This window comes from Rhineura floridana, chromosome 1 (assembly GCF_030035675.1).
Source record: "Rhineura floridana isolate rRhiFlo1 chromosome 1, rRhiFlo1.hap2, whole genome shotgun sequence".
NCBI lineage: Eukaryota > Metazoa > Chordata > Lepidosauria > Squamata > Rhineuridae > Rhineura > Rhineura floridana.
The window spans coordinates 63,436,607-63,457,350 of NC_084480.1; the positions used below are offsets into that span (position 1 = coordinate 63,436,607).

Here is a 20,744-nt window from a genome sequence, read left to right on the forward strand (position 1 = left end):
AGCTGCCACCTGGACATGTTCCTTGCTTCAGTGACACTTTTGAGCCATTATTTTGAAATAACTTTGAAATGGGAGGGTGCATTTAAATAAGGAATTTATTTTGCTTTCCCTTTAATACTTAATTTTCTTTAAACTCTTCTTGTTCTTGCAGAAGCCTGCTGATAACTCAGCAGCTATCGATGCCCTTTCAGGGGACTTTGATAATTGTGGGAAACCTCCTGTCTTACAACAGCCTTCATCAAAGGTGAGGTCCTTTCCCTCAAAACAGATAGTTTATTCTCCGGTTGTAATTTTTTTCTGAGCTACTCCTTAAATCGCCAGGCAGGCATAACTGAAGACACTGTTTGCAAAAAAAAGAATTTTATGTATGCTGCTAAAACTGTAACTGGATGAAAATGTGTGACTGCCAAGGAAGGTTCATGCTTTCTTATTTGCAGTTGAATTGCTTTGAGCAAAACGTTGTTGGTGCCACTTTGAAGATGTACAGTGTTAGCCTAGTTAAACAAAACTGCATAAAGATTCCCTTTGTGCTCATAATTAGAGTTCTCCTTGGGAAGAATTGAGTGTAGGGACAGGGTGAATGCAAAAGATGCCTCAAACCTTCATTGTGTTAAGATCCATTTCACAGGTTATAGCCCTGGTCACCTCTCAGACTACTGCAATGCGCTCTACGTGGGGTTACCCTTGAAAACAGTCCGGAAACTACAACTGGTGCAGAATGCGGCGGCTCGGTTGCTTACAAACAGCCGCCGCCGTGATCACATCACGCCAGTATTATTTCACCTACATTGGCTGCCAGTTTTCCAGGCCCAATTCAAGGTGTTGGTATTAACCTTTAAATCCCTATATGGTCTTGGCCCAGTTTATCTGAAGGAGCGCCTCCAGTACCACAAATTAAGCCGCCCGACCAGATCAGCCACACAGGGCCTTCTCTCAGTCCCACCAACGAAAACAGCTAGGTTGGTAGGGACTAGAGAGAGGGCATTTTCAGTGGCGGCCCCCACTCTCTGGAACTCCCTCCCGTTCGATCTTCGCCATGCCCCTTCCCTGGATATATTTCGCCGGGCATTAAAAACTTGGCTTTTTGGACAGGCCTTCAGGAATTCCGGGGAGGGCTAACTTTTTTATTTTTATTTATTTATTAAATTTATTTTATTTATTTATTAAATTTATATACCGCCCGACTAGCGATAGCTCTCTGGGCGGTGAACATAAAATAGTATAAAAATACAATGAATAACAAAATAATATTAAAATACAATCAACAATACAATAAACATTATTAAAATTAGATCAGTGTAACTTAAAATGCTTCAGAGAATAGGAAGGTTTTGACCTGGCGCCGGAAGGAAAGCAGAGTCGGCGCCAGGCGTACTTCCTCAGGGAGACTGTTCCATAGTTCGGGGGCCACCACTGAGAAGGCCCTAGATCTTGTCATCACCCTCCGGGCCTCCCTGTGAGTTGGAACCCGGAGGAGGGCCTTCGTAGCAGAACGTAGTGCACGGGCCGGTTCATATCGGAAGAGGCGTTCCGCAAGGTATCGTGGTCCCGCACCGTATAAGGCTTTATAGGTTAATACCAACACTTTGAATCTAGCCCGGAAACATATTGGCAACCAGTGCAAGCTGGCCAGAACAGGTGTTATATGCTCGGACCGCTTGGTCCTTGTCAGCAATCTGGCCGCCGCATTTTGCACTAGTTGTAGCTTCCGAACTGTCTTCAAAGGTAGCCCTACGTAAAGCGCATTACAGTAATCCAAACGTGAGGTTACCAGAGCATGTACCACTGATGTTAGGTCCTCTTTACTCAAATAGGGACGTAGCTGGGCTACCAACCGAAGTTGGTAAAACGCATTCCTAACCACCGAGGCTACTTGAGCCTCAAGTGAGAGGGAAGAGTCTAAAAAGACTCCCAGACTACGAACCCGGTCCTTTAGGGGGAGTGTAACCCCGTCCAGGACAGGGTATATATCCACCATCCGATCAGAGAACCCGTCCACCAACAGCATCTCAGTCTTGTCTGGATTGAGCTTCAGTTTGTTAACTCTCATCCAGTCCATTGTCGAGGCCAGGCAACGGTTCAGCAAATCGACAGCCTCACCTTTTTGGGGATATTTTATTATCTATTGATCGCCCTAACTGATTTCATGCTGCTGTGATTAATGATCGTTCTGATTTTATTGTATTTTATCTGTATTGTATTGTAATTTACTGAATTTTAGTTTGTACGTCGCCTAGAGTGGCTTCGGCCAGATAGGCGACACAAAAATTAAATTTATTATTATTATTATTATTATTCCTACATGAAGTGAATCTGTGTGCAAGAAAAAGTATATGTATGTGAGGATATGTAAAATACAGCATGCTTATTACCCCATGGGTGTGCTGATCAAGTGATTGAATAGTTCAACAAATTTGAGCTTTCTGTGTATCTCCCACTTGCTGTTATTTACATCATTAAAATGAAATTACTTTGCCAACTGAATATCAGAAAGAGCTCTGTCAACTTCATCTAAGCATGCGAAACTCTCTGTTTCCACTGTCTGTACACCATTGCTCAAGAGCTCCATCTGTCTGTAGCAGGTTTTGCATTTTTCTGTCTTGTTCTTTATTAAACAATATTACTTTCCCCCTATCTTTTATTCAGGAGTTTGGGTTTTGGCATCACAATAAACTTTATTACATCTTAAAACAAGTCTGTGTGTCTGCAGACAAAAACTTTTTTTGACTCCTTCAGCACAAAATGACAAAATGACTGAAATGACAAAAATAATGGTTGGCTGTTTTTAACATTTCTCTGATCTTAACTGGTTTTGGCACATATCTTATGCATGCATTCCTAATCCTGTCAACTCTGTTTACATTTAAAGACCTTTTCTCACAATAAATCTGTCTCAAGCAAAGACATATTTATGAAACTGCCTGCTCAAAGGCCAGTTTGTTTGGAGCAGAAGGCAGCGTGTTTGTTTCTCCAACACAAGGTTGAATGTGCACAACTCCTCCAAGTGTGTTTTTTCTATGCATATCCATTGAAATGACGAGCTTATACAAGAACATAAGATGAACAAGCAATTCTGAAATTGTATTATCTACATTCTCTATATGCTGAACTGGCAGAAAACCCATTTTCTCTTTCTCAGGAGGGATAAAAGCAGCTTGGGGGAGATTTTCATTGGGAAACAGTATGAGGAATATTTATTTATTTATTTTATTTGAAATATTTCTATCCCGCCCTTCTGCCCTATAATAGGGCACTCAGGGCGGCTTACAAATATAAAATCAAACACATACATAATAAAATTGTAAACAGTAAAATCACAAAAAAAAATAAATTAAAATACATAAAATACAATTAAAATACATAAAATACTGTATATACACACACACATATATATATAGGGGGTGGTACTAAAGGGACTACAAAGGTAAAATTTAATGTAGAAGGCATAAAATCAGTGTCAGGCTCTACCTTCAGTCCCCCCCAAAGACTCTCCGGAACAAGATTGTTTTCAGAAATCTCTGGAAAACCAACAGGGAGGGAGCAGAGCAGACTTCTTGGGGTAGGGTATTCTAAAGCTTGGGGGCCACAGCTGAAAAAGATCTGTCCCGCGTGCCTGTCAGTCTTAACATCTTTTATTCCAGGCATGCAGAGGAGACCAGAGGCAGATGATCTTAAATCCTGGGCAGGTACATATGGGCATAAGAGGTCCCTCAGGTATATTGGTCCAAGGCCGTTTAGGGCTTTAAAGGTCAGAACCAGCACTTTGAATTGGGCCCGGAAACAAATTGGGAGCCAGTGGAGTTGATAAAGCAGAGGGGTGATATGCTCCCTGCGCCATGCTCCAGTTAACATTCTGGCTGCTGCATCTTGAACCAACTGCAATTTCCGAACCGTTTTCAAAGGCAGCCCCACGTAGAGTGTGTTACAGTAATCAAGCCTCGATGTCACTAATGCATGTGTCACTGTGGCCAAGTCAACTGCCTCCAGGAATGGACACAGCTGGTAGACCAGTTTGAGTTGGCCAAAAGCACTTCTGGCTACCGCAGCCACTTAATATTCAAGCAGCAGGGCAGGATCCAGGAGGACTCCCAAACTGCGAATATGCTCCTTCAAAGGAAATGCAGCCCCATCCAGAATAGGTTGCAAACCCGTGCCTCGTGCAGTTTTTCCCTTGACCAGTAGTACTTCTGTCTTGTCTGGATTAAGTTTCAGTTTGTTAGCCCACATCCAGCCTTTCACAGCCCCCAGGCACTGGTTTAGGATGAGCACTCCTTCCCTGCAATCAGGTGATAGGGAGAGAGAGAGCTGAGTGTCATCAGCATATTGATGACATTGTACTCCAAATCTCCTGATGACCTCTCCCAGCATAAAAATGTTAGAGCATGGGAAACAGAATGGAACCTTGCAGTACCGCATAGGCCAATGGCCAGGGGGTCGAGCAGTAGTCTCCCAGCACCACTTTCTGGGTCCTATCAGGTAGGACCGAAACCACTGTAAAACAGTGCCTCCCAATCCCATCCCAGCTAGACGGCTCAGGATACCATGGTCGATCGTATTGAAGGCCGCCGAGAGGTCCAGCAGCACCAACAGGGATGCGCTCCCCCTGTCTGATGCCTGGCGTAGGTCATCAAGCAGGGTGACCAAGGCAGTCTCTGTCCCATGGCCAGGCCTGAAGCCTGATTGAAAAGGGTCTACATAGTCCAATTCATCCAGGAAAACTGGGAACTGAGCAGCCGCGACCCTCTCAATCACCTTGCCCAGAAAGGGGAGATTAGAGACTGGGTGGAAGTTGTTAAGATCTGCACAGTCTAATTAAGACTTTTTTAACCAAGGTCTTATCACAGCCTCCTTCAACAATGTTGGGATAGAACCTTCCCTTAGGGAGGTGTTAATTAAATATGCCAACCAGTCAGCCACTCCCACACTGGCAGATTTGATTAACCAGGATGGGCAAGGGTCAAGGGAAGAAGTAGTGGCCTTAATTCTTCCAGGGATGCGCTCCCCCTGTCTGATGCCTGGCGTAGGTCATCAAGCAGGGTGACCAAGGCAGTCTCTGTTCCATGACCGGGCCTGAAGCCTGATTAAAAAGGGTCTAGATCAGCCTTTCCCAACTAGTGGGCCACCAGGTGTTGTTGGATCACAGCTCCCATCAGCCTCAGCCAGCATTGCCAATGGTCAGGAAAGATTGGGAATTGTGGTCCAACAACATCTGGTGGCCCACTAGTTGGGAAAGGCTGGTCTAGATAGTCAGATTCATCCAGGAAAACTTGGAGCTGAGCAGCTGTCTCTTCCCCTTCCAATTGTAGCCTCAGTATAAAAGAAAGATGTCTCTTAAAAAGAACCACAGAACTACATGGAGTATGGAGTGCATGGTTCTGTCCTTAGAGAGTGGCTAGTTTGAATTGTTTTTCCTTTCTGCTGTAAAGTACAGCATGCCTATTGCGAGATTATTCAGGTGAGCATTCCAGACCCCACTGAACCCTTCACTTTCGGTGTGGCTGTCACTGAAATGACAAACTAATGGAAGTGACACACTTATGGAAATAAGCATTTCCCAAACTCTTTCAACTTGTTACATTTCAGTCTGAACATTTGTGAACTGGGGCTTTTCTCTTTTGGGTACAGGATGAAAAATCAAAAGATGCTGCCACATCGAAACCAGTTAGAAAGGATGAAAAGAAATCTAAATCCTCCAAAAAGGTAAGGAATTGTTAATTCTTAGAAATATGAAATTTTTGCACACTGTGATTAGATCAGCCATGGCTAATTTTATGAACTTGAGGCAGTTCTGAAACATCCTGTTTGCAATTCTTCCACATTTATCTTTTGTATCTATTGCAGGCCAGGACTCCTGTTTTTTCCCTTTTCCATCATCACTAGAATAGACACCTCATGACACTACTGTTGTTTACACTCTGAGGGAGTGATTTGAGAATAGGTGAGGGTGCCAAAGTAGGATGAATGGGGACCAAATTTGTAGGATTGTAGTACCTTAAAGTTTACCCACTGTTAGTTACTTCATTGTAAAAGTAAACTGCCTACTTTAATCTGACTTAGGCTGTTCTATAATTATCACTTCACATAACTCTTTACAGTGCTTGTGCCCCATTTTATCAGTTACACATACATGTTGTACTTGAGTCTATGTTGAATATGTGGATATTTGAGCTGTGATGGCTATTTGTGTCATGTGCATGTCATCTTCTGAGTGGCGACAATGAACATATCAAGTGCCAACTATGTGTTACTGTCCTGTTCAGAGCGGGATTCACGAGACTGAGACGCAGGTGCAATCAAATCTTGTTTTATTAAAGTAATGGATACATCAAAAGCAGTGTGCTTCATAGAAATCTCTAAACTAGCTCACTAGAATTCCCTAACTGCACTGTAGACATGCTCTGCAACATGTGAAGAAAGTTGACTCAGCAACTCAACCCAGAGAGCTGCAGTCTTAAGTAGGGAAAGTTTTAGATCGTAATCTCTGGCTCCTGTGCAAGTCCTGCCTCTGTCCTGTCCGCTTCTTGCGGGGTGACGGGGTGTGTGCTTCCAACAGCTCGTCCGAAAGAACCATCTCCTTAGCAACTGGCTCGAGGTCAGGGGGCGGTGATGCGCTTGAGGCATCCCGAGAACCGTTTGGTAAAGGGGGAGTCAACGCCCCCTCTGGAACATCTTCCAACAGCTCCTCCAACCTGTCTGGGGGCGGTGCGCTCTCTACTTCCAAGACCGTGCCATCCGTGGGAACTGGCCCAGAGTCAAACTCACTCCCCCCCCCCAAGGTCTTGCTCAGACTCAACAATTCCTTGGTCTTCCACGCCTTCTGACAGCTGGGAAACCTGGAACTCATGTCTCCCTCCCCCCCGGCCCTCATGGGGAAGCGGAGGCTCAACAGTTACATGGACATCCAATATTTGTGACCCAGCCCCTTCTCCCTCCCTGCGGTTTTTCCAGTCTAAGATTGTACACCTCCTTATGGTGTGGTGTAGTGTGTGTAAAACAGATACCTATATTCCTCCCTCTCTTTAGAGCTAACAGCTGCTCTTGTAGGGTGGCAGTGGTGATTTCAATCAGGAAAAATTGAAGGAAGAAAGAGTTAAGCTGCCCTGTGCCAGTGTTCTGATCTAACGTTGGGTGAATGAAAGTAAAAACAAAACTTCAGGAAAGCCTCTTGTAGTTCACTCATGTAATATGTAGTTTGGTCCTGTCAAAGGTGTTTCTCTCCACTTCCTCATTCTTGATGAATGGAAATGGCCTGCCTTCAAGTCGATCCGGACTTATGGTGACCCAATGAATAGGGTTTTCATGGTAAGCGGTATTCAGACCATTGCCTTCCTCTGAGGCTGAGAGGCAGTGACTGGCCCAAGGTCACCCAGTGAGCTTCATGGCTGTGTGGGGATTTGAATCCTGGTCTCCTAGGTCGTAGTCCAACACTCTAACCACTACATAAACACATGTATTTCAAGCTTTGTTTTACTGTTTTATTTGAAGTATTTATTCACAGCATTCATTTATTTTATTTTAATCCCACCCTTCCTCCCAGTAGGACCTCAGTGTTGGTTATGTGATCTCAGCAGTCCAGGCAATAATATTGATGTTGCTTTCTTTCTTTAAGGCAAAGGAGCAGTCCTCTTCCAGTGCAAAATCTGAGAAACAAAAAAAAAGTTAAATGTTACCAGGTAAGGATTTTTAAACTATTCATCATGTAAATTTGTGTCCATACTCTATGTATGAATGATTCAGAATGAATTGACTGCTGTGGAAAGTTTTTAGACCCTCATTTGTTCAGGCAGATATTTTAATTTTCATAGCTCTTGGGGGGGAAAAATGAAATGGACTGCCTTCAACTCAATCCCGACTTATGGCGACCCTATGAATAGGGTTTTCATGGTATTCGGTATTCAGAGGAGGTTTACCATTGTCTTCCTCTGAGGCTGAGAGGCAGTGACTGGCCCAAGGTCACCCAGTGAGCTTCATGGCTGTGTGGAGATTTGAACCCTGGTCCCCCAGGTCATTGTCCAACACTCTAACCACTACACCACACTGGCTGTCTCAGAGCTCTTAGGAAGACGAATTTGCATTATCCCAATTAATGGGATTCTTGCTACTTAGTTTATGAGACTTCACATACTATTAATATTGTAAAATTATTTCATTGATGAATGCTGGTGTCCTGATGCTACCCTTCTTCTAGGGTGATTCCAGCATTTTATAGATTTTCCTACTTAGGATGCTTTCCCCACTTATAATGCATCTTTCATGCTAAAGTTGCATACTCTCATATTTTGCCAAATGCAAAACTAAATTTGAAAATATTATTTGGAAGAAAATATAGCAAGCCAGGTACAGTGTCATAAGGGTTTCACTAAACTAAAATGCAAACAGCAAATATAGTCAGTCTTGGTTTCTTGGCTACATCTCACTGCATTCTTCTATATAGACAACAGCTCTATACATGCAGTATCAAGTAATGTATCAAGAATGTATATACTGTGGGTCAGTTCACACACTAGTTTGTCTGTGAGGCTTCTCATCTTTTAAACTCCCTATTTCCGCCTATGCTGGCTTCAAGAATACGGGAGGGGACACCTTTCCCTTAGAGGTAAAGATGCAACTTTGCTTGAGATAGCTTCTAGCACTCTTTCAGAGCAGTCTTACCAGTGGGTCGGGACTGGGAAAGAGAGCTGAAGGTGGAGGATCTGAAATATAGTAAGTTCTGCTGATTGCATGATAGCTGAGAGGAGCAGCATTTGCCATTTTTTGTTTTTTGGGTACTTTTTAAATGTGCCTTTTATACAATTTCCTTCCAATAGTTTCCAGTGGGAGGGAAAATTCATATACCCGTTCCAGGAATTGAATATATTTTCCCATCTTTTGGGGCCATAGGGGCGTAGGCAGGCTTTGGATCCACCTCTTTCCCCCTACTCTCACTGCTTCAGAGGCAGCTCTGAGGGGCTTTTTGATCTTCCCCTTTGAGTCAGATCTCTCTCCACCCTCAGAGAAGGAAATTAAATGTCCTATGGATCCTGGGAAGCTTTCTCAGGGACCAAAGGATTGGACCTTAACCTCTTTTGTGCCTGCCTAGGGGACAATTACTGATGCTGCATACTTCAGCTGCAGTATCTAGCTCCTCTCCTCTTTTTTTGATAACTTTTTTGCTTTGGCAGCACCTGTTTTCCTTTTGAGGAAACACCACCAAAGTGAGTAAATTATGTTCAGTATGGGCAGATTAGAGGATTCTATACTTGTAGAGCCTCACAAACACCATCACACGGATTTACCATTTGTGCTTTCAATTTGCGTATTTCTTGTTTTCTGTTGGAAACTATTCTCAAACACACCTGATGAATTTTGTTTTATGAGATGAGCCTTCCCCCATCTAAAAATGTGCTATCTTTTCCCATCTTTTCTTCAGGCTTTTCATCGCTAGTGCAAAAAGTCTTCATTTTGCTGGTGGATAGCTGCACTTGAACAAAAGCTGTTTTGCAGAAGCAAGATAGTCTCCTGGGTGGTTTTTGTATCATGGTATTTGGATATTTTGGCATGGCAGGCATATTTACTATTTTCAATGATGACCTTTTTCTAGCCACTTATTTTACTATCGTTTATTTTGTAATTTTCTTCAGTTTTGAGAGGGAAAGGATGCTTTATATTTGTAAGAAAAGTATTTCTATGGATTTAATAGCAATGCAAAAAAAAAAAGTCTGCAAATTTTGCACATAATCTACACATAGTGCCTGTAAATCTCATCAGAGTTCACAAAAGCTGTGGTTTGGGTTTTTTTGTTAGTATAATGAATGCTCTAAACATTCTGGAATGCATTGAGTTTTGGCTATCGGCCTGTTTAGTTTGGTTGCCTGTAGGTATTCATTTGGAAGCATAGGTGGTAAAAAGTGAATAATCAGATGCTAAGATTTTAACATGGGAGCAGAGCAGAAGGTATTGTTTGTCATACTTGGCTTCTAATAACATAGTATTGAATATGAAAAGTGCCATTAGTATTTTCATTGTAATTCTTGAGTCCTCTCTGTCACCACCTTTATATATTTCTGCTCCCTCTGCCAGGCTTGCAGGAAAGACATACAATTGCATCTGAACTACTAGAGAAGGATAGTGATGCTCTGAAAAGGACACAGTTTTGAAGTCTCTGGTTCCTTGTCTTTGACTGGCAGAACTGCACGTAGAATTGCAATGACAGAATATATATTCAGACAAATTACACTGGTATAGTCTCCTCCCAGGAATTCAGATGACATAACAGCTTTCTGATGTATACGTACACATCACAGTTAATTAATGAAGGTGCCTTCGTGAACTAATTTGTATGCAATGCTTGCTCAATTACCATGTTTTCCTTTCCTTTATGGTATTCCTTGCAGTTTGAGAGAGAGAAGCTGTGGCTCCCATATTGGATTCTGATATGCTTTGCAATCTGAGTACAAATTTTTCTATAGACTTGTGGAATAAGGTACTACTCCTTGTTTCGCGAAATGGTCAAATCGGCTTCTAGGTAGTTAGCTCTCTAGACTACCATTGTCAAACATATAGGGCACAGTCCACCAGGAATATCACCTGTGAAAGCCCTTTTAAACTGCATGGGAGTTATACAGGACCATGGTCATTTTCCGCCAAAGCTCTTACTTGTTTCAAAAGGAGCAAGTGCAGGAGATATTCCCAGTGGATTGCATCTTTGAAGAACATCAGCATTCTGACTATCCTTGACAATTTGTAAGGTTAATACTGTACTGTTTTGGGCAGTCTGTATTAAGGTTGTCTGTCACACTAATAAAGTTTTAGAATGTATTACCTTGTATTTGTATTTATAATCCTGGGTTTTCAATACATCATCTGTTGTTGTTGGCATTGATAAACAAGTACATTGGCTCTGTACTAGAAGTGGATGTTAGAAGATATCTTATATAAATTCTGTCAAATCAAAAATATGTCCCCTATCGCTATCCCAATCCAGCAGCCAACACTGCTGCATGGACAGCTGTTGGATCAGGCCATTTATATATTCTTGATCAGTATGAACGATTTGGTGCTTAAAGCTGCAAATTTCATGTACATTTAGCTGGGAATGAGGTCTGCTGAACATAGAGCTTATGTGGGTTGTATTTTTCACATCTGTTGGAGAACTTACTGTTAGTTCTGAAAGAGTACTTCACATACAATTTCACACTTTGCTATTTGTCTGCAACCACTTCTTGATTTTTTCAAGGTTCTTATCCATCCACTGAATATTTTCTTCAATGGTTTCTATTGCTTGTTGGACAGCACGGAGCTCTAAACTACTTTTTTCTAGAGAACTGAAGTAGCCTTTTACCTGTTAAGTAAAGAAATGCCCCAATTAATTCTGGTACTACCATAATTCCCAATGGGATTTGAAAAAGAATGGGTTGTAAGGAGATTGCGTCCTAATTTTCTTGCAGTAATGTTACTGAGCTTCCTGGATTTTTTAATAAGAGATTCTTGGCCATGGAGGCATGAAGGGAGTGAATCCAACATAATGCTAAGTAAGAGTAAGGGCTTCCATTTGCACAATGGAACTTTCCCCCTTCTCCATCCCTCATACACCCCTTACATTTGTTCTAGGGACCTTCTGGAGCAGTTTTGGGGAGGGTGCATGGGGGGAAAATCCCATTGCATAAATGGAAATTCTTGTGCTGACAGGACACACTAGCTGAATACTATCCAAATAAAAGTAATGTTCCTGTGACACAAATTGTACATGAAAAATATTTTAAAAGGTGTTGCCTTTTGCTTCAGATTTTCAGATAATATAAAACATAAGCAGTTACCTCATATAAACAATAAATATAATAAAGGAATGTGCTCATGTATTTGATTTATTGGATTCCAAGAACCTGTAATAATGCAACTTGTCAGTTTTCTCTCTTGGTCATCCAATCTATGGCCTACACCATCAAATTCTATCTGCTCATTTTTCCTGTTTTTGCTCAGGTTTTCTACAGTTTTGACTTCATAAACAGAGGATTTTGTGTTAATCCTCTTGCCAGTGGTAGATATCCAATTCTTAGTCATTTTAATTCACTGCATTGTGCTTAAGCCAGCAATTTCAAGATCATAAGGCTTTAGTCAAATTTAGGGTTTCATTTAGTTTCCATAACTACCATTATTTTATATGTTAAACCTTCAGTATTACCTATACGCTGATTTTATTTATTTTTTTTTTTTCAATAATTTTTATTCAGATTTTCATAAAACATACAAGACGAAATCATAAAACATTCAAAGACAAAAAACAAAATCAAAAATAGTTAAACAAACAAAAAAAAAAAAAAAGAAAAAAAAAAGAAAAATAAAAAATAAAGAGTAAAATATTGACTTCCCATTTGTCAAAGATCAAATCAGTTATAAGTCTATAATATATAACAATCCTGTCTCTTAAGTCATATTATAAAATCACTTTCCTCCAGTAGTTATCTTACTTAATCATCAAATCTCATAAACATTACTTTATTCTTTCCACAAAAAGTCAAAGAGAGGTTTCAATTCTTTAAGAAATATATCTATCAATTTTTTTTTTCCAGATAAGCATATCGATTAATCCATCTCATTACTAATTATGATAATCTTATTGTCATAACCATAGTCAAAATAAACATTTCAATTAATCCATCACATCAGAATCTGTTAGGTTCAGTAATTTCAGTAGCCATTGTTCTATTATCCCTATTAGTTCCATTTTCCATCTTCCATCTTCAGTAGTCTTGTTAAGTCCAGTAATTTCAGTATCCAATCTTCCATTATCAGTATTCCATAATAATCTTGCTGTCAAAGCCATAGTCATATACGCTGATTTTAGACTGTATACTTGGTTTGACTTGATTTAAAACAAAATCATGGAGTCACACTGACATGTAATACAGGCTATGAGGCATGCTTACCTCAGCAAGTTGTGCCTTTGTGGAATACTTATTTGTCACTCCAGTAACCATGTATGCAATGGAACGTGAACCAAGTTCAAACCTACAAAAACAGTAACAAAAATACATGAAGTAAATGTTATTGATTTTTTTTAAAAAATGAGTACAAATACTGAAAATACTTAAACCTTACTTTTTTACAAGGGCCTGCCAGTTCTGCTTCAAGAATTTCCAAGCTAACTGATAACCTTCAGGGTTCCTTCCAACAGAAGTAACGATATAAGGAAGTTCCTGAATTTTTATTATATTGTCTTGTAAACCTTGATCCATTAACCTAAACAAATAAACCTCAGTATGACCAAATAAGAAAATAGTAATAACAATGTAATATTAGTAGGAAGAATCAAGTATGGCTAAACAAAATATAGTGCAATCCTATACATGCTTACTTATAAGTATGCCCCACTGTTAAATGGGTTTAACTCCCACGTAAATGTGCATAGGTTGGCAACCACAAAGCTAGGAAGCTGTTCAGCCCTTTCACCAATCCACTCTGATAGCCTTTTAAGATGTAGATTGTAGAACATTAGTTTTTGCTTTGCCAAAAGACTTGTACGCCCTCTTATAAAGCAATGGTTCTCCCAATGGAGGGCTGTAGAAAGTGGAGTCCCTCAAGGATCGGTATTGGGACCTGTACTTTTCAACTTGTTCATTAATGACCTAGAATTAGGAGTGAGCAGTGAAGTGGCCAAGTTTGCTGACGACACTAAATTGTTCAGGGTTGTTAAAACAAAAAGGGATTGCGAAGAGCTCCAAAAAGACCTCTCCAAACTGAGTGAATGGGCAGAAAAATGGCAAATGCAATTCAATATAAACAAGTGTAAAATTATGCATATTGGAGCAAAAAATCTTAGTTTCACATATACGCTCATGGGGTCTGAACTGGCGGTGACCGACCAGGAGAGAGACCTCGGGGTTGTAGTGGACAGCACGATGAAAATGTCGACCCAGTGTGCGGCAGCTGTGAAAAAGGCAAATTCCATGCTAGCGATAATTAGGAAAGGTATTGAAAATAAAACAGCCGATATCATCATGCCGTTGTATAAATCTATGGTGCAGCCGCATTTGGAATACTGTGTACAGTTCTGGTCGCCTCATCTCAAAAAGGATATTATAGAGTTGGAAAAGGTTCAGAAGAGGGCAACCAGAATGATCAAGGGGATGGAGCGACTCCCTTACGAGGAAAGGTTGCAGCATTTGGGGCTTTTTAGTTTAGAGAAAAGGCGGGTCAGAGGAGACATGATAGAAGTGTATAAAATTATGCATGGCATTGAGAAAGTGGATAGAGAAAAGTTCTTCTCCCTCTCTCATAATACTAGAACTCGTGGACATTCAAAGAAGCGGAATGTTGGAAGATTCAGGACAGACAAAAGGAAGTACTTCTTTACTCAGCGCATAGTTAAACTATGGAATTTGCTCCCACAAGATGCAGTAATGGCCACCAGCTTGGACAGCTTTAAAAGAAGATTAGACAAATTCATGGAGGACAGGGCTATCAATGGCTACTAGCCGTGATGGCTGTGCTGTGCCACCCTAGTCAGAGGCAGCATGCTTCTGAAAACCAGTTGCCGGAAGCCTCAGGAGGGGAGAGTGTTCTTGCACTCGGGTCCTGCTTGCGGGCTTCCCCCAGGCACCTGGTTGGCCACTGTGAGAACAGGATGCTGGACTAGATGGGCCACTGGCCTGATCCAGCAGGCTCTTCTTATGTTCTTATGTTCTAACAGAAGCCAAGATGTGGCCCTTAACTACATGTTTTGTAGACAATATTAAGCAATGTAGTAGTAACTATTTGCAATATTTTAGCCAATTTCTTAATACAGAAAAAAACATTGCTGTGTTCTGTTGTGTCAATTGTATTTAAATGATTGAACTGTATTTTAAATTACTTCACAGATTGTGGACTAGTATGGCAGCCTAAATATGGCAACACGGACAAGAAAATCAAACAGCCAACTAATTATTTTGTTGTATACATTCTTATCAATTTGAAGCTGCAGAGGTTTGTCTATAAGTACAGTATTGGTGGCGGCAAGTAACCCACCCAACCTCAAAAAGTTCCAGTTTCACTCTCACCCCAAGTTGCCTCATCTGCCGTTATCTGAAAGTATACTTAAAAATTTTTTATAACTGTTGCATCTCATGAACTACACAGTGACATACACTCAGTGAAATTAACTAGACAGGAACTATTTATCCTCACATAATGTACTATTGATGTAGGGAACTATTACAATATGTGATGACAAATACGAGTTAAGGTGTCTTTTAAAAAATTAGACAATCTCACAGGGATGCAATTTATCAATAGTTACTATGAGAGTTAAACAGGTCTTCCATATTCAGAAGTAGTGCCTGACACTTGAGAAAAGAAATTATTACCAAGCTGCCCTACTCATGAACTTAACGGATGTATAATTTAGTGCTATGGGGAACAAGATGAATATTTGATTTCCTACTTTTAGCCATCACTGTAGAGATGACTCTTCATTTTTTCTAAGCATCCTCTCATACAATCAGCATGCAAAGAAATAAAGGTGCTGAAGGGGGGGTGTACTGTGCCAGAAGCAGGGACAAAGAATTTTCTCCCAGTTATACAAAATGTGGAAGAGCCTACAGGAGATTGAAAAGCTGAGCTGGGGGAAAAACATTCTAAGTCTTCATCGAAAGGGAAAAAGCTAAGTATCTAATCCAGTGGTTCCCAACCTTTATGGGTATGGGGCCTCCTTTGTAACCTCAAAAACTTTTGTGATGCCCTCCCATGCTAATTGTAATTTTAGTCTCTGTTAATTGAAAAAATGGTGCGTGGCAAAATCATATCTCCAAATAATCCTTTTCCATTAAAAGCTCCCTGCTGACAGGGAGGTGTTGCTTTCTTTTCTTAATGCAAAGAACCAATCAAATTGCCCCCCCCCACAGTCTGAAGATGTACTGTCTCCCAACACCAGTGGGTTACAGTGTTGGACTAAGAACCAGGTTCAAATTCCCATCCAGCCATGAAGCGCACTGGGACCAGACACAGTCTGCCTGACCTATGTCACAGGGTTGGTGTAAGGATAAAATGGAATTGGGGGGGGGGACCATGTGCACCACCTTGAGCAACTTGGAGGAAAGGTGGGATATAAATGCAATAAATAAATAACTTTCTGTTGCACTACCAGGATCCCAGGCTCGGCCAACCTGCTGAGCTTTTTTCTTTTTTTTAATAGAAACAGCAATGTATTAGTGATGGGGATGCTAGATTGTGCACTGCAGACAACAAGGGGCAGATTGAAGAGGGGGATTAGTGCTTTTAGGCCTTGGGATGATCATCAGAACTGATGACTTGGTTAGCATGCACTTGGAGAATGAAAGTGGAACACAAGACAGATCAGTGCAAACGACTTCCGGGAAGGGTGACTTAGCCTGTGCCTGCTTTTGAGACGGGCTCCTGCCTCAAAAGAAGCTTATTCAGATATATCAGTCAGTTTTTTCTTTTTTTTTTGACTGATTAAACTTCTCCCGGGTAGGGAGAAACGAAGAGATTAACCTCAAAGCCTATTTTTGTTGGGACGACCAGATCTCATTAATTTATGGGACGAGGTCCAGCCGACGAAGGTGGGACGGATTTTCAACAGCAAGCTCTATCTGTTAAAGCGAACGTTCATCTTATCTTCTAAGAGAGAACGCACTAACAGGCAAGCACCCTTCTTTCTATATTTTTCTTTTACTTGACTTAAATTGTTGCTGTTTAAAAGAAATTTGCCAGATTGATCAGTTTTTGACATCTCACTGGGGAGCCATAACTTCTCTCTGCTACGCACTAATTAATAGCTTATCTCTGTTTTTGTTGCAAAAAGCTGTCCTGGATTTGCATTCTAAAGATATACACAGAAGAGGGATTTCTATTCCAGATTTTTATTTTGAAAAATATTATACTGTTTTGAGACTACTCTCTTTTTGGTCTATTTTATTTTGACGAATCTGTTTCTTGACGATTGCCATTAATTGTTTCGATCCTGGGAACTGCATTTTGTTTACTTAACTATTGGAGAGATAAGGCTGTCTGCTCTGTTTATACTGTGATGTCACCAAGTTTGGAGTATTAACCCAATTGTTGCTGAAATAAGAAGTGGTTTTCCTATATTTTTCTTTTAAAATGGCAATTAAGAAAGTGGCTGAAAATCTGGAAATAACTATGTTTCAGAAAATAATGGATGAGATTGAGATAATGAAAATTGAATTGAGTAAAATGAAGCAGGAGATTAAAGATATAAGGGTCCCTGTGAGAGAGGTGACCCTGGAAGGGGTCCCTGTGAGAGAGGAGACCCCGGAGATTGGAACAGGGGTCCCTGTGAGAGAGGTGACCCTGGAGACTGGAATAGGGGTCCCTGTGAGAGAGGAGATCCCGGAGATTGGAACCAACGTGGAACAGGAACAAGATTTGGAGTCTATGGACTTTAGAAATAAAATCTATTGTTTGGAACTCAATGTTATCTCTGAAGAAATGAATGAAGATTCTAGAGATAAAGTTATCAATGGCATGGATAATCTTCTGGACTGGAATGATGTGATGGAGCCCAATATAGAGAAAATCTATGGAATTAACTGCAGCCATGTGACAATGGAAAAACTTTTAAGAGATGACCCAGTGTATTTTGAAAAAAAGAACAGAGATATGATTTTACAGCAGTATTTCAGCAACCTATTCAGAATGGATGGCAAGAAAATATTTGGGATAGAGGTAATCCCCATCAGACTCTTACTATATGACTATGGCTTTGACAGCAAGATTATTATGGAATACTGATAATGGAAGATTGGATATTGAAATTACTGGACTTAACAAGACTACTGAAGATGGAAGATGGAAAATGGAACTAATAGAGATAATAGAACAATGGCTACTGAAATTATTGAACCTAACAGATTCTGATGTGATGGATTAATTGAAATGTTTATTTTGACTATGGTTATGACAATAAGATTATCATAATTAGTAATGAGATGGATTAATCGATATGCTTATCTGGAAAAAAAAATTGATAGATATATTTCTTAAAGAATTGAAACCTCTCTTTGACTTTTTGTGGAAAGAATAAAGTAATGTTTATGAGATTTGATGATTAAGTAAGATAACTACTGGAGGAAAGTGATTTTATAATATGACTTAAGAGACAGGATTGTTATATATTATAGACTTATAACTGATTTGATCTTTGACAAATGGGAAGTCAATATTTTACTCTTTATTTTTTATTTTTGTTTTTTTTTTGTTTTTTTTTTTTTCTTTTTTTCTTTTTGTTTAACTATTTTTGATTTTGTTTTTTGTCTTTGAATGTTTTATGATTTTGTCTTGTGTGTTTTGTGAAAATCTGAATAAAAATTATTGAAAAAAAAAAAAAGACAGATCAGTGCAAACGCACCTGCCCCTCCTTCAAGCATCTGTGCACGAGGAAGTGGGGAAGCCCTCAACTGCTGCAGTGTCTTGGAGAGAGAGATTGGAGGAGGTGGAGTATAGGTGGAAGAAAGGAGGGATGTTGGCACAGACACTAAGCCTCAGAAATGGAGGGTGAGCAAGTCCCAAGCTTCCTCACTGCTTCTTGGCTCTGTCTGGGCTGAAGGTGAGATCTGGGAGGCTTCACAAATAAAAATAATTTTTAAAAGGAGGTGGCAGCAAAGCAGGAGCCAAGAAAGGCAGGCAGGCTGGCTGCCAGAAAAGAAGGGGGAAACAGCCTGTCCTTGCAGCGTTGCTTCTTTTTGCTTCTGAGCAAGTGTGTCATCAGCAGAGGAGATGGGAGTCTGCGATAGTAATCCCCTCTTCTTCCTGGTAGCTCCGCCCTCAGCCTCCCTTGGTGTCTGCTACATGTTCTATAGGCAAACACCTGCCCTCAACATACCTAAAAGACACTGCAGCTTCAGCATAAGAACATAAGAAGAGCCTGCTGGATCAGGCCAGTGGCCCATCTAGTCCAGCATCCTGTTCTCACAGTGGCCAATCAGGTGCCTGGGGGAAGCCCGCAAGCAGGACCCGAGTGCAAAAGTCCTCCCCTCTCGTTTGGAGCAAGGGGGAGGTGTCGTCTGCAGCAGCAGTGGGGAGCAGACAGAATCCAGGGAGTGAAGACTTTTTAAAAAATCATTTCTTTACTGTTTCCCTCCTCCCCCGATTACTTCTCAGTCCCCAAGTTGGGAACCACTGTTCCAATCTTTGCTGGGGGGGGGGGGATTCTCTCTTTGAAACCTATGCTAAAGACAAGCAGTAGGAGCACAAACAGCCAAATGGCACCCAAATAAAGAAGAAGCTGATCTGGAGCTGAAGGTCTGTGTCTCTTAATCTTTACGTAAAAATCTAATCTACCCTGCCTTGCCCTGTCTCAGCTTCCAATGCCACAGTAACAGGCCTAATGCAAAACAGCACTTATATGCCTCAACCCACTGTACATAAATAAAATGTGCAATTGGTATATGAACTGACCATTAACTGAGGCATTTCCTTCCATTATAACCAAAATAACACATTACAATAATTCCATGATTATGACAATATCCATGGCCATAGCCTTACGTTTAAAATATATCTCCTTTAATTGGAGCCTTAATGCCATCCATGCTTTTTGGAGAATACTCACCATTGAAGCTTTTCCTTATTTTGGCTTAGGCTGAGAACAGCTTCAATCACGTCGTTTTCAGCATTAAATTCAGGTAGTTGGTATTTGCTGAAAAGAAAGTCCCAGCCTTCATCTGTCTGTGTTCCAACAGCATATACTGCAAATTTAACGTCAGTGGGCAAACTGTAAAAAATTGGACTTCAGGTTAATTCTGACATGTACCTCAAGTTTTTTTGGTTTTTGTAAATCTGGATCCAACTGCAAATTACTACTCCCCTCAACCAAGACTGCCCCATCCCAGAATTAATGAGAAGGTGAATTTACAGGTAAGTTCAAATTTCCTCTTGCACACAATTTCATGTTCTCTCAGTTGGATTGGGCAGCCACAGCACAGGTACTTCTCTGGTTTTTGATGCTACATAGAGGGCATGGGTACAATATTTAAGGTCCCACACAGCATGCTTTGCCTGTGAAGACCAAAGATGCTATAATGCTTATAAAAGTGAAACACATACTGTAAAGTTCCATCAGAATGCTTCCACTTCATAAAGTACTCTTTTGCTTTGTCCATGCATGGTTGGTACTTGCGTATACATGCAAATGTAAGTAGGGAGCTCCGAAGCATTCGCTCAGACACTGTGCCTTCATCATCCCAAGACTGTTTGTCAATCATGTTTTTAAATAGATTGACTAAGTATCCCTAGAATGATTTCACAAACAAACAGAATCAGTTAAGCATACTTCTATTCCTACTAAATGTGACACCAGTCATTTAATCAAATCAGTCAAAAATCAGGTTGCCTTTTTCATTCTACCAAAATGTATGAACTAAATCAATTCAGGTTTGTCTGTCTGAAAACCTGTACTCCCATGGTTAAAGTGGCTGTTTAATATTCAGACTGAAACACAATGGAGCAACAAATGATTTAAGCAAGCTTTAAAATATTATAACCATCTAAAATTCTGACCATAAGAACCATGCACACAGGAGCTAATTGTTTCAAAGCAGCTTCATATCTCCATATCGGAATCTCAACAATTACACTGTTGTAATCTGCACAAATTGCAATCCTGCTCCCCTGCATCATGGCCAAGAGCTATTTTTAAAAGAAATCACTTAAGCATGTGATTAAAACCATAACATATTAACCGTATCTAATTTCCAGTTGCTCTAAAGAGATGCAATGTTTCCTCTTTTTGAAACTCTTTAAATACT

General features: G+C 40.5%; 2 protein-coding genes across 15 annotated transcripts in view; one reads left to right on the forward strand and one right to left on the reverse strand.

The window, feature by feature from the left end:
- Nucleotides 1–10,797, forward strand: part of CAST (calpastatin) — a 95,720-nt gene extending 84,923 nt beyond the window's left edge. For all 11 annotated transcript variants that reach the window (XM_061622836.1, XM_061622854.1, XM_061622802.1 and 8 more), the window contains 4 exons: nt 152–244; nt 5,626–5,700; nt 7,610–7,673; nt 9,410–10,797. In XM_061622836.1, coding sequence (XP_061478820.1) covers nt 152–244; nt 5,626–5,700; nt 7,610–7,663 — 222 coding nt within the window. In that variant the 3' untranslated portion in view covers nt 7,664–7,673; nt 9,410–10,797. The remainder of the gene's footprint in view (nt 1–151; nt 245–5,625; nt 5,701–7,609; nt 7,674–9,409) is intronic.
- The window catches only part of ERAP1 (endoplasmic reticulum aminopeptidase 1), a 60,903-nt gene continuing 47,620 nt past the window's right edge, over nt 7,462–20,744 (reverse strand). For all 4 annotated transcript variants that reach the window (XM_061622771.1, XM_061622788.1, XM_061622764.1 and 1 more), the window contains 6 exons: nt 20,044–20,228; nt 19,550–19,711; nt 13,078–13,218; nt 12,906–12,987; nt 11,138–11,320; nt 7,462–7,640 (listed from right to left, as the gene is read on the reverse strand). In XM_061622771.1, the coding sequence (XP_061478755.1) occupies nt 11,171–11,320; nt 12,906–12,987; nt 13,078–13,218; nt 19,550–19,711; nt 20,044–20,228 (720 nt within the window). In that variant the 3' untranslated portion in view covers nt 7,462–7,640; nt 11,138–11,170. The remainder of the gene's footprint in view (nt 7,641–11,137; nt 11,321–12,905; nt 12,988–13,077; nt 13,219–19,549; nt 19,712–20,043; nt 20,229–20,744) is intronic.